The sequence below is a fragment of the Gasterosteus aculeatus genome, chromosome 18 (genome assembly GCF_964276395.1).
Source record: "Gasterosteus aculeatus chromosome 18, fGasAcu3.hap1.1, whole genome shotgun sequence".
NCBI classification, from domain to species: domain Eukaryota; kingdom Metazoa; phylum Chordata; class Actinopteri; order Perciformes; family Gasterosteidae; genus Gasterosteus; species Gasterosteus aculeatus.
Window position 1 is genome coordinate 7886952 of NC_135706.1, and position 13361 is coordinate 7900312.

The window sequence follows — 13361 nt, forward strand, 5'->3', positions numbered from 1 at the left end:
AAATGTACCCTGGCCTTCACTGATAGCACATAAAAAAACACAACCATTGACCCTGCAGGTTAACATTTTAATTACAGCATTGATATCACATCATGTGAGTTTATATTTATGCTGGCAAGTGAAGGTGAAAACATTTTTACTTTGCAAAAAAAACTAAAGTTAAGTTTTGGCCTCCACTTTATCCCTGATTGTACGTATTTACTGTGGAGGCCACTTAGTTGTTTACTCCTTCGCTGTCAGAAACCTACGCATATTATATTGTTACAGCTCACCAACCTGTCAATCACTTCCGTCAATCCCTGTGCATCTGAGCGCTGGTGCTATTGTGTGAGTGGCACTGTTGTTTGTACAGTTTCTTTACCGGCAGACATTTTGTGTGTGTCCGTGTGTGTGTGTCTGAGGGCAAAGAGAGTATGTTTTTTTTGTCCAGTTTAAGTCAAGCTGTCTCAGACCTCCAGAGGCGGGGAGGCTGACTCGGCACACGGCGAGGCTGAGGATGGGCTCTCTTCGCTGGGCTCGCGGCTCTGGTCGGCCCTGGAGGTCTGCCGGCTCCCTTTGGGGCTGGGCAGCGTCAAGGCTACCGCAACATCTGGACTGGGCATCACGGTGAGTCGCATTCGTTCCTGTAATTATTGCACTAAATATGGATATACAATCTAATAATCCAAGAATAAAATTCAATATTGTGGTTTTGATCGGCAGGTTGTTTGCGGGGGATGAGGAGATGCAGATTCTGACCCACAGCGACGAGCTGAACAGAAGCTATGGTGAGAACACAGATGACCCCCGAAGAGAAAGAACCTCGCCTGGAAGAACTGAGCAAGATAATCCCAGTGTCCCAGAATCCACCTGCACCTTTCTGCAGGGGACCCCAGTTTTCAAAGAAACCAGAGCCACCGTCACCGTGACCTCAGCGGTTTCCAGTCAGTCTGCCAGAGGAAGAGGATCCTCCGAGAAACACGGACTTCCTGAGGACAGAGAGCGGAACGAAGGGGGAGAGGAAGGTGTGGAGGGGACTTCTCACTTCTGTAGCAGCCCGGATGAAGTTTGTCCAGCGCAGAGCCCCAACGCGGGGGTCCGAGGTGGGGATCCCACTCTCACCATCACCACCTGGGAGGCGGGCTGGAATGTCACAAATGCTATCCAGGTACACCTATTCATCAATAAGCACGGTCAGAAACCTCCTCCATGTCTAAGACAGCACTTCTCTTCTTCATTATTTTAGCTATTTAACTTGAATATGTTTCCCTACTGTGTTTATGTGTATGTGGGAAAAAAACGTGTAGAACTTCTACCAAATACATGCAATGTAAGAAAGAACGTCAAAAAGCCTCATCCGGGACAACGAACTATACGCGTTGGTCAAGGTGATCAAATAATTGCCCAGCAATGCTTGTTGCAACCGTTTCTTCTTTCAAAGTTGGAGCTGGCAGCTGGCTTAGATTTTCTGATAGCAAACCCCTCGTTTACTGCAGCTGCAAACATGGGAATCGTTGTTAAGTTGGTTCAGTCCCAGTATGTCATTCATCCTCTTTGTCAAAACCGTTATGGCTTATGACGCTGTAGACGCGGAGCGGCGCTCACGTGAGCGTTCCTTTCACCGAATAACTGCAGTGTAATTGACCAACGATGACATCGGGGAACCAATACAGTGGATGTAGGCATAGGGTTACACACACACACACACACACACGCTAACAAATGAAACATGATATTCAGTTTATAGACAAGTGTTTAATTTGGCTGGTTTATTGCTGCTCGTCTGTTCTAAAATCTCCTAAAACAGTATCGGGTTGTTTCCAGCGTCGTGTTTTATAGGTTATTACCTCAATCAGGGACCTCAGCCAAACGGATCGCTGCAGTAGTCCGTTCGGTTGAGGTCACACGCGAGGTTAAATCGAGAGGACTGCTGGACGACTAACGTAGGTGAAAGGTGCCTCGAAGATCTCAGACGGTTATGGAGCACAACGATAACCGACGCCGATTGTATCTGACGTATAAAACATCAGAGCGATGAGAACTGCTCCACTTGTTAAGAGGCAAACAGATGTATTTGTAATGGAATAAAAAATGGGAGTTTTCCGGTGGCTGATTAATGATGCCAACATAACTATGCGATGTCTGCCAGCTTGATAAAGTTTTATTAGCGAGTGAATTTGCTGCCAAAAATGCAAAAACCAGCTCCAGCTTTCAAGACTTGGGAATATCATGGAGCAGTTTTTATTTCGACAGTTAATGAGGCGGATCCTCTTTGAGTGGCCTGATTGCAGATTAGATGTGTGCAGCTTGTGTTTCTGATGTTGATGCCACAACGTATGTCAATTCCACTTCTTTAAAACGACATCGTACCTTAAACTGGTTTGGAAATTCAAGCTCTAAATACGTTTTTTTTATGCAAATACGATCCGCAGGGAATTGTAGAATATCCCGATTTCTATTTTTTGGAAGATTACAGTCAAAAGTTATTTGGCTCATGCTGCCAAATATGTCCTTGCCAAGGTTTTTTTTCAGGATGAACTTGAATCTGCGTTTCCCTCAGAGCGAATCGGGGATTATCTTTCCTTTACCGTCACTGTACGGGTTTGCCACACTTTGGAGTTGTGTTGAGCCATCTTGAAGAACCAATGAGAGAGAACGGGAGAGCGAGGGGAGATTAAACCAGATACTTGAACGTCAAACCGCTTTCATCAGCGGCCGCTCCATTTGAACATCAAAGGCCTCTTCAGCAGACACAAAACAGGAACTTGAAAGTGAGAGGGCAGGTTTACGCGTCCACAGTGTGCGGTACTATTTGCGTCTGAGCATCCGCAGCTCTCCCAGTGAGCTCCATCAAAGAAGCCCATCGCCTCCTGTGATCTCGCCCCCTCTCTTCCCTCCTCAAAACCTCCTGCCCTCTAGCCGCGAGGTGCCACCTCGACCATCTTCTTTTCCTTGCCTCCCGCCTCCATCGCTCCTCCCCTCCGGCGGTCCCTGACGCTTTCCCCTCTGCAGCGGGCCGAAGCTCGACTCTCCTCCTCCTCCTCCTCCTGCGGCTCCCGCTGGTCTCCTGCATCCTCGAACTCTCCAGGCGTCATGCCAAACCTCTCCGCCCGCCTGCTCCTCTCACAGCCATCCTTTCTTCTCCTTCCTCTTCGACGGTCTTCCTTAATCTCTGCTTTCTTCTTTTCTTTGGCACAACGTTTTAGAATTCTCCCATTTGAATGATTTTCAGTGATCGTTTCTTAAGGAAGCGTTTTTTAAATCCTGAGGCATGTTCAGATGGTTTGATTTAGAGTTATTCTATGTACTACATTGTACCTTGATATGAAAGCATTCCTATTCTTTCACATTTAACCTGTTAACTTTAGTGTTATTCACCTCAACAAATTCTCCCCCGACAATTTCTTCCTACTTTCAATGATAATCATGTTGTATTTTATCTTTTGTTTGCCATACACAGGCCGTATGTACATTTTAAATGTTTTGAGACAATGAAAGAAATGTGGGTTAGTATCCCCACAGTAAGCATCGAATGCATATTAATGAGTTTCTGTATTGTTTATGTTGTTCTATTTCTTACTTCCCCTGTGGAACTTAATGGAAAATTTGAAATAAGTTCAAAGGATTGGAGGGTTTATTTTTGTCATCAGCATTTTTTCCTTTTACAGTGATAGTATGACACTATGAAGACAGCAAACAAAGCAAATAAAAGACCCGATGACATGCTACTAAGATTCTCAACCAGGGCTGAGTGAGAAACGATTATGGGTACACGGTCATTTCAAAGTTTGAGGCACCTTTTCAAAGGGGGTCTTGGTCTCTTCTCATTTCTAATCTCTGTCACAACCCACCTATCGATGTGCTTTGTGTCCAACTCTCTCTCTCTCTCTTGCGCCCTACAGGGGATCTTTGTGTTGGGTTTACCCTTCGCTCTGCTCCGCTCAGGTTATGTGGGGCTTGTTCTGCTGGTTCTGTCAGCGTGGTTCTGCAACCACACAGGGAGGATCTTGGTGGCCTGTCTGTATGAAGAGGAACAAAGGTGTGTCCGTTATATTAATAATATTACTTATTTAGTGTTAATTTGCTCTATAATGAGGCTACATCAATTTTATGATATGCAATATAAAATGCAATCATTTCTTTTTCAGAATCTAAGTAATTTATTTAACCCTGTGTACACGTTGTGGCACTTCTGGGCCACACTTCACTAAGTGCACATCTCACTGTGTTCAGAGCGGTGTTTTTATTCACTCGCTGTTGGCTAATAGAGTTTCTGCATGTTCAGCAATAGCGACTTTCAATTCTGACAACGGATTCCTTCTCATATTTATTCGTTCTATTCTGTTCAGAGTCCTCGGGGGACTCTAGTCCCAACTGTGGAGTGAAAAGAGGGTTTTGCAAAGTCCAAATACACAATATGTGACCTGCAGTCCATTTGTGCTTTGAGTTTACTTTTGCCTCAATGGTATGAATGTTTGTCTCTTCACTATACGTTGCTGACTTCAGTCACTGGAACATTAGCTATAGTTCACAGTCGTCCACCAACATCATGCTGCAACAGGGAAAAAAAGGTGTTAAAGCACATGACCGAAAACTTTGAATCGTAGTAACAAAGGGTTTGCATCTTTCAGCAGCGGCTCGGTGTCAATGGTCAGAGTCCGACACAGCTACCAGGACATAGTGGAAGCCGGCTGCAAAGGCCTCTGGCCCAACTTGCCTGCACTGGGGGGGTGGCTTGTTAATGTAGCTCAGGTGACACCCACATACTACAATTGTTCTTCTCATTCATCATTGCAGAAGACACACAAAGTAATCATTTTTCTTTTACATCAGGTCATTGAACTGCTGATGACCTGCACCCTGTATCTGGTCGTCTCCACCAGCCTGCTGTCCGACAGTCTCTCGGGGATGGCTGTCCCTAGATCAGTGTGTTCTCTGGTGTCTCTGGTGTTCCTGCTGCCTTGCCTGCTGCTAACTGATCTCAGGCCAGTCTCCACCCTCAGCCTGCTGTGCTCCCTGGCACACATACTGATCAGGTGACTGCCGAGAAGACGCAGCGGGTCGGTTCTGACTGAGCAGTAGACTCGTGCACGCTGTCAAACGGTCGGCATCAGCTGCCAAACTGACCGATCGCATTGAATCAAGACAACAAGGCGTCGTAATCCGCTCGCATTCACACTCCGCTGGTGATGCTGCAGCTGCAGCTGCTGCTGCTGCTCCTGGCTCTGCCGTCTGCTCCCACCTGCTCCCACCTGCTCCCCACTGCTGTTACTGGTGGTTTGATTTATTTGTCGTGCGCTGTCAGGTGTCTTGGTGGAGTTGGGTTTATTGGGTCTATGCTTTGGTTTACAATTCATATGCACGTAACTTTTTTTCTCATTTATTTTATCTTGACCATTCAAATTTTGCTGAATCACTTACTGCTTCTCCATCTGTTTCATGAACTCACTTCATCCATTTGCAGGGTCTTTTTATTTGTCCTGTTTTTTTTTATGGTTAATAGGGGATCCAAATAAATAATAATCTAAACAATTATTCACATTCTGTGGTTGCAGAAAAGGACTATTTTGTATGTAAAACCTAACATCACTCGATGAAAACCAGGCATCTCTAAAACGTCAGCCTTCAATGGGCTAAGAAATACGCTCTTGTTTTCTGCTAACCTAATTTGATTTTAAATGGTCTGTTTATCTTGAGGGGGAGGATAATCTTGTTAAACCGTAAAGAAAATCCGAATTTTAGACATACATTTCCTCTGGGCAGGGATGATAAATTATTTTCTAAATGCAATTCAAATTTCCACATCGTTCATGCATTTTTGCATTTGCTTCTTGGATTTTATTTTCTACATTCTACATTCCTTCCATCGCTTTCCTTGTCTGTCGTTGGGCAGGAATTATTTTATTTTACTGTGTACCTGGGAGTACACTGCTCCTATTTGACTGTCAAATACAAATCTTTTTGGATTGAAAAAATATATTTTTAGGTGCTTTATTTCACATTTTTCACATTTTGTTTCCAACCCTTTACAGCCTTCTGGTCATGCTGCACTGTCTGAGTCGAGCCAGCAGCTGGTCTTGGTCCACTCTGCCTCTGTCTGTGGACCCGGAGGACTTCATCGTCTCCGTGGGCGTCATCATCTTCTCCTACACCTCACAGATCTTCCTCCCTCCTCTAGAGGGCAGTATGAAGGACAGAGGGCAGTTTAACTGCATGCTGGGGTGGACGCATGGAGCCGCCTGCATCATGAAAACGCTGTTTTCCTTGCTGGTTAGTGACATTGGGTTACACAGCATGTTCATGAAGCCTCTGATGGGTCTGAATTATAGAGTTCTGAGAGGTTAAAATAGATATAACGACATGTACAAAATACATTTCATTTTTCACTCGGCAAATATCTAAAAGCATTTGAGACAGAAACAAAACATGCGCTTGTCTTGACGTCGGCCGATAAAATGGACGGACAAATGAAGTGATTGACCGATTGCATTGATGGTCCCCCCCCTCCCCCCCATTAGGCGGTGCTGACCTGGGGGGCCGAGACCAGTGAGGTCATCACGGACAACCTGCCCTCTGACCTTCGGCCTCTCATCAACCTGATCCTGCTGGCTAAAGCCCTGCTGTCCTACCCTCTGCCCTTCTACTCTGCTGCAGAAATACTACAAAGCTGTCTGCTCGCAGGTGAACGTCTCTAACTTCCTATTCCAACTGCTGACCTTGCCTCAAAGTATTTCTGGATATTTTATATGTAGGAAAGTACCATCTATAATCGTGTGTTGTCATGAAAAAGATCACGGCTTAAGGCTCACTGTAGATCTACATTTTGCATGTTGCAGTGGCTGACGTGAAGATAACACAGGGCCCAAGAAAACTCTCTGCACGTTTTAAAAGCTCTGTAAAGCATCGGGAGCTTGTGTAAGCAGGCCTGAGGCTGGCAGTTTCCCTGGATGGTCAATGGAATAGATAGTGTTGGAGAATGTTATTTAGTGACATGTCGGCGCTCCCCAGGCTGGCCGGTTTACCTTGAGCGGAGCATTTAATTGCTCCAGAGGTCATCAGTGTTAAAGGGTGGTTAGATGTGGCCGCCTCCAGGTGGGAATCTCTCTAGGGGGGGTAATAGTGTGAGGGAAGGACACGCTGAAACAGCCTCCTTGGCTTTTATTCAAGGTTTGTTTAGCGCAGATTTCCACCCTCCAGCTCCTAGAACTGTTTAAATTATGGGACCGAGCAAAGGTTTTTTTTGATTAGATAACTTCATTAATCGCTAGAGTGTGAAACTAGTTTGGCCGTCTGTGCACAGGAACAGATAACAGAGGACCCCGAAATCAGACGGGTCACAGCGGACTACTAGCCACGGCTCTGACAGTAATACAAACTAACACATACGTTACTGTGGCTCACGAGTCCAACAGTGAAAACAATGTAAAAACGGGTTATTGAAAGGCTGATCTTGAGCAAGGCACCAAAATAATGATGAAGTCGTCCCATATACTTTATTCCCCAAGAGGTGTAAGGCAGTTTGATAATTCATATTTTCACTTGGCAATTGCAGAGATCCTTCAAGGAATTTCAGTTATTTAGTCCGCAGCTTTTATTTAGAACAGCAACAACTATCAATTCATACTGTAAATAACGTCGCTAGAAAATTATACAATAAATAATCCGATTTTTATAGTAGGAGGCTGATGACACCTATGTTCAGCAGAAACTTGGGAAAACCCTGATTCAAAAAAGAGCAACGCACAAACAAAAGTTGTCAACTGTATCAATTGCCATTAAAAGCAACTCCTCGGCTCCGATCTTCCTACAGATGTCTCATCCCACTCCAAACCCCGAGGCCGAGGCGTGTCTCGTCTGGCCGTCCTGCTCCGCCTCGCCTTGCTGATGACATCATACCTACTGGCCCTGATAGTCCCCAGGTTCTCCCTGTTGATGGGTTTGACAGGCAGCGTGACCGGGGCGGCCATGACACTCATACTGCCGTGCCTCTTTCACCTCCGGCTGCAGTGGGGCCGCCTCACTGTGGAGGAGCGGCTGATAGATCTGTGTATACTGAGTCTAGGAGTCATCTGCAGCGTGTCTGGAGTGATCTGTTCAGTGAAAAGACTGGTGGGAGGAATGTAGGATGATGGATGGATGGATGGGAAAATGATCTGTGTTAGAAAGCGTAGCTCATAAAGCAGCTATTCATACCAACTACGCTGCAAATGAAAGGGTCAAAAGCGGCAAATCTACTGAGAATTATGATCAACACTGCAGATCCCTTCACATACACACAGGTGTTTGTTATCTGGTCCGTAACCAGTGGCGGCCGGTCAATAGGGGGCCACCTGGAGCCCCCACCCCCCTTTAGTAAAAAAAAAGAAGAAAAGACGTTACATCACATGTTATTTAGCTGACGCTTTTATCCAAAGCCACTTACAATAAGGGCATTTCAACCATAGGGATACAAACTCAAAAGAACAAGAAATAAGAAAGTGCAAATTTGGATGTAGACGGAACCCCGTCCATTCACAGCACGGTACGTAAGTGTTTTGAACCGGATGCCACCGGTAGCCAGTGAAGGGAGCGGATTAGTGTGGGAGAATTTAGGAAGGTCAAAGACCAGTCGATATCACGGTTTGGGTTCATGTCTGGTTTTATTTTGTAGTTCCTTGCCTCTGTTCTCCCTGGGTCACGTCACTTCCTGCCTTGTCCTGTCTTCCCCTGTGATTGTCTGTCATGTCATGATTGTTCCCAGCTGTGTCCAATCACCTGCACCTCCCTAGTGTATTTAAGCCATGTGTGTCTGTTGTCACTTGTCGAGTCATTGGTCCATGTTGGTGGATGTCAGAAGCCCATGCCCCATGCCCCGTGCCCCACGCGCCGTGCCCCACGCCCCACGCCCCGTGCCCCGTGCCCCGTGCCCCGTGCCCCACGCCCCGTGCCCCATGCCTCCTGTCTCCTGTCTCCTGTCTCCTGTCTCCTGTTCCATGACTATGTTTTTGCCCTTTTGGAGTTTTGATTTTTGTCCTCGCCTAAACTCTGAGTGTGAGTCCTACCTTTACCTCCACGTAGCTTCCTGACAGTCGAGCTGCTGCATTCTGGATGAGCTGCAGAGGTCGACTGGCGGTAGCGGAAGACCTGCCAGGAGGGAGTTACAGTAGTCAAGGCGGGAGATGACAAGAGCCTGAATCAGTACAATAGTACTAAAAAATGTCGACGTTTGTGTTTTCAAAATATGAAATGTACCCGGTGATATTTTTTTTGCATGTGTTTTTGATCTGTAATTGTTTTGCATTAAATCAACCTGGGATGTTTGCTGAAATCAATTCAATTAGCCAACGTTGAACATGTTCTACAGCAGCTCCACTGTCTGCAGCTATTTTGGTTCACCCTTGTTGTTCTCATTAGTGGCATTTACAGCCACAAGAGGTAAACAACTGTTGTCACAATAAAATATCCAAGTAAAAAAGTTTACGTTATGCCGAACATCCTTATAAAACAGTCAGAAGGTCTCTCCAAAAATTCAATATTTCTTTTGGATGCAGATATGAGTGGAGCCTTGTTTTGTTAAGAATTGTATTTGTTTTATGGTGATCGTACAACTAAGATTAAATTAATTTAAAGGTTTATGTTGAAACAAACTAATTTCAGGGATCAAGTGATAAATAGTTTGTCTGGTCTTGGGAAAAAACAGGGCAATAGAGTAATTATGTCCATACGCTATAATATAATATGCATATAGAAAGAAAGTTTAACGATAAAGTAATGAGTTATTCAAAGTATCTGCTCCTTTGGACTCGAGGAGATTGCGTGATGTTGTTGGGTCTCATGTCTGAATTTGTAATTATTGTAATGCACAGAGGGAGCGTGTGTAGGTGTGTTTGTGTGTAGGCGTGTGTTGCCCATGTCAAAGGTTATGGGTAAGCGTCATGTTCAACACAAGGAGCCTGTAGTCACGGCTGTAAATGTTCTGCTTCTTACAAAGAGTACAAGCTTCGTTAACCGCTACTGCACATACAGATGACGTCCGCAGGAAATGAACGTAAGTCTGAAGTGACGGAAACGCAACTCTGGGTGTGTGTTTACGTGTGTGTATCGTGGCAGGTGGGAGTAATCTTGGCTTTGGTTGCGCTTCTGTTTATGTGCCTCCAACGCACTGTGGAAGTGGGTTGATCCAAAGTGTGAAAGAACAGAAAAAGGAACTACAGAGAAGAACAAAATGGTCTCATTTTTCATCCTGTTGAATGTATCCACTGGGAAGTGAGAGGAAAGAGAAGACAAAGATAAGACTGAGAACTAAATCATGGTGAATTAAAGAAGGTGAAAAGAAAGAGAAAGTTGCAGAGGATGAATAAAAGTTATTTTAATGTGTCGGGTTTAATATGAACATATGGTGAATTTCTGCTTTTGACTTGTCAGACGTGCAAACGCACACGCAGACTCACATGTATGCAAACTAAATCCATAAAGGCTGTCTAGCTGGGACAGATCATCAGTACTGAACAAGTTAATTATATAATAATTATGAACTATAATAACTTAAGGGACTTTTTTTCAATAAAACAATTAGCATGCAAGATTTCACTCAGATTTCACATAATCGCAAGTGATCGTTACTTTCCTGCACTGTGTTATTCGTCTTGTTGTCCATCGTTGTCTTATTGTCCAATGTACGTATGCACCACTCGCCATGTCAAATTCCTTGTATGTCTAACATACTTTGGCAATATATGTTCTGTATTTCTGATTCACGTTAAAGTAAGAGTGAATAAAACTCATTATCCACTCCAATGTGATCAGAAACGTTTGTTTTATAGCAAAATGGATGATAAATAATGGGATGTGTTAATATTGCAGACTGCAGCTTTGTCACTTAAAACGTGATCATAAAGTCTGCTTCTCCGAACGCCGTTCATATTTTGTCCCATTTTTTTGTCAGGATTAGACTTAAATTCCATCTTCTCATGTTACAAACTCACGCCACACTGACACACACACACACACACACACACACACACACATCGGCAAACACAGCTACGTACACAAACCCACAGCTGACACAGTGACAAAGTCTTTAAGCCAACACACCTGTCACCTCCTCACAGATATTATTATTATTAGTGTGTGTGTGTGTGTGTGTGTGTGTGTGTGTGTGTGTGTCAGTAGCACAGGTTTATGTGGCATGTGCACTGCATTGCAGTCTGTCAGCTATCCATCCTCTCTCTTTATCTCCAACACACACACACACACACACACACACACACACACACACACACACACACACACACACACACACACACACACACACACACACACACACACACACACACCTTAATACTCCTCCAAAGAACATGACAGATTCAGACATCGGATACCAGCTCGGTTCTCATTCAGTAAGTAAAGGTGAAAATACGTCGTCCACCTCAGAACCTGCATATCATTATTAAAAAGAATGAGCATGTTCAGACGTCTGTGTTGGTGCAGAGTAAATATTGGCCTTGACTTAACCTGAAGTGTGCCTGTGACCATCTGCAGGCAAATGGGAGTCATTGTGACGACACTACGCAATTCTGTCTTGACGGTTGTTTCCGTGTGAAACTTGCTCGTAAAATCTCACCCAATGTGAGATTCTAATTATGTCACAGTTTTAGGGTCACTCTTCGCCTCGAATTGATGTGCGGCTGGAATTCTCACCCAGGGACAATATTTACAGCACATACACGCTGACTCCCCAGAAAGCGGCACAGTGCGTCTGCACAGAGGCCGACGGGAACGCGTGAAGATTCGGTGAACATTCTGCCTTGTACGAGAAGGATTCCGCAGCCGACATCCAGGACCTTTATTGCCACATATAATTTTTCCATCTCTCTCCGACCTCGTTTCAAATCCAATCGTGACTGTCAACTTTTTAAAAGAGGAACAAAATGCCCAGTTTACCCACAACAATATCATACTTTGTAAAGGTCGTTGTTTATATCAGAACAGAGAACATAACAGTTTTATTTCAGGAAAGGACATATGTTTTTAATTGTTTTTCCACATTGTTAAATTCCAGTTGGAGCCAAAGAATCTTATGCCATTAGATTTATCCAAGTCATGTTAAAAATAATAAAAGCTAGAAAATAACTATCTCTATAATGTGTGTAATGTGTATGAATTGGGAAGGGTGTATCTTACTTCATGAAAACTAATTGTCTCACTACAAAGCGCTGACTTACTCTCACTGCTGGAAACTGCAGTAAATTCGAGGAAAAGTACACAGCTTCCTTTTTTTTCTGGAAGCCGTACTATAAAAAAAGAAACAACGCTGCTGTTTTTCTGACCTCTGGGTTTATTGATTTTTCATAAAGCAAACCGAATATCTTGTTATCCTCCACAGTTACAGTTGTCCCCCAAATTGTATCCAACACACCTGCAGCCTCACGTTTTGATGAACGATGCTATTTGTATGCGGGGCTTTTCCGTGCCGTCGGGGTTAGTGACTTGCAGTAAAAGCCCTTCAACTGTTGCACATTTTCTCTATTGGATTTTTCAATGAACATAATCCGCTTGCAGGGAGGTCAATACCACACTGATCTCTCAGTGACCATTGTTGTACAATATGCCCTTGTGCTTTACCGCCGGTCCTCGGGTACAGTGTTTTTTAAACCTTCGTCATTGGGAAGAAGCGTTCTTCATTACAGGGAAATACAAGCATTTGTTTCTCGCCAGTAGATAGGCAACAAAGTTGATTCTAATGATGTCTGTGCAGAAGTTATCGCCAGCGGCTGGCTTAGCTTGGCAAAAAAACTGGAAACGGGGAAATAGCTCAGTTGGCTCCGTCCCAAGGTAACACAATCTGCCTCACAGCACCTCTAAAGATGACTAATTAGCACAGTTATATCTCAATTATTTAAAACGTTTAAAAAACAAAGTGCAAAAACAGAAAGTCACTGTTTAATGGGGTTATGATAACCAGTGACCTACTAGTGTCTGCAAGCAATATTTCACCCGCCCCCATAATAGCAAAGACATACTGGGATACTAATAACTTAATCATAGTTATTCTTTATACAGAGATGTGAATTTTAACAGGCATATTCTTTTGACAGAACTGACCTTTGATAGAATTGATAGCTGGATAAATAAGTTATCGTAGCTTGTGGGCTGTTTGCACCCTGTGGTTTTATTTATCTGAGTCTCACGTAATAAACTACGTGCAAATCTGCACACATTAATAAAGCAGAAGTCATTGGAAGAGAATGTGAAACAAAAGTAATTAATAGTTTCTCTTAACCTTCGAGCTGACTGTTAACTCATGCCTTCCCCCTTCTTCGATTCCTGTAAAATCGTGATGTGTGAGGAGGAGTAAATGTCAAATGGAGACACGTTTCTGAGGGATGTGTTGTGACTATCTA

The 13361-nt window shown here is 44.0% G+C and overlaps 1 protein-coding gene across 1 annotated transcript; it reads left to right on the forward strand.

The window, feature by feature from the left end:
- Positions 1-113: 113 nt before the first annotated feature.
- LOC120807873 (vesicular inhibitory amino acid transporter-like) lies at positions 114-8331 on the forward strand. The gene is made up of 8 exons (XM_078093884.1): positions 114-606; positions 703-1147; positions 3882-4018; positions 4614-4731; positions 4813-5015; positions 6012-6249; positions 6498-6660; positions 7790-8331. The coding sequence occupies exons 1-8, from the start codon at positions 497-499 to the stop codon at positions 8101-8103; spliced, it is 1728 nt and encodes a 575-aa protein (XP_077950010.1). The 5' UTR covers positions 114-496; the 3' UTR covers positions 8104-8331.
- Positions 8332-13361: the final 5030 nt, after the last annotated feature.

Coding starts and splice junctions, on each gene's coding strand:
- LOC120807873 (XM_078093884.1), top strand. CDS start 497: ATGGGCTCTCTTCGCTGGGCTCGCGGCTCTGGTCGGCCCTGGAGGTCT. Junction 4,732..4,812: donor GGCTTGTTAATGTAGCTCAG/GTGACACCCACA, acceptor CTTTTACATCAG/GTCATTGAACTGCTGATGAC. Junction 6,661..7,789: donor ACAAAGCTGTCTGCTCGCAG/GTGAACGTCTCT, acceptor ATCTTCCTACAG/ATGTCTCATCCCACTCCAAA.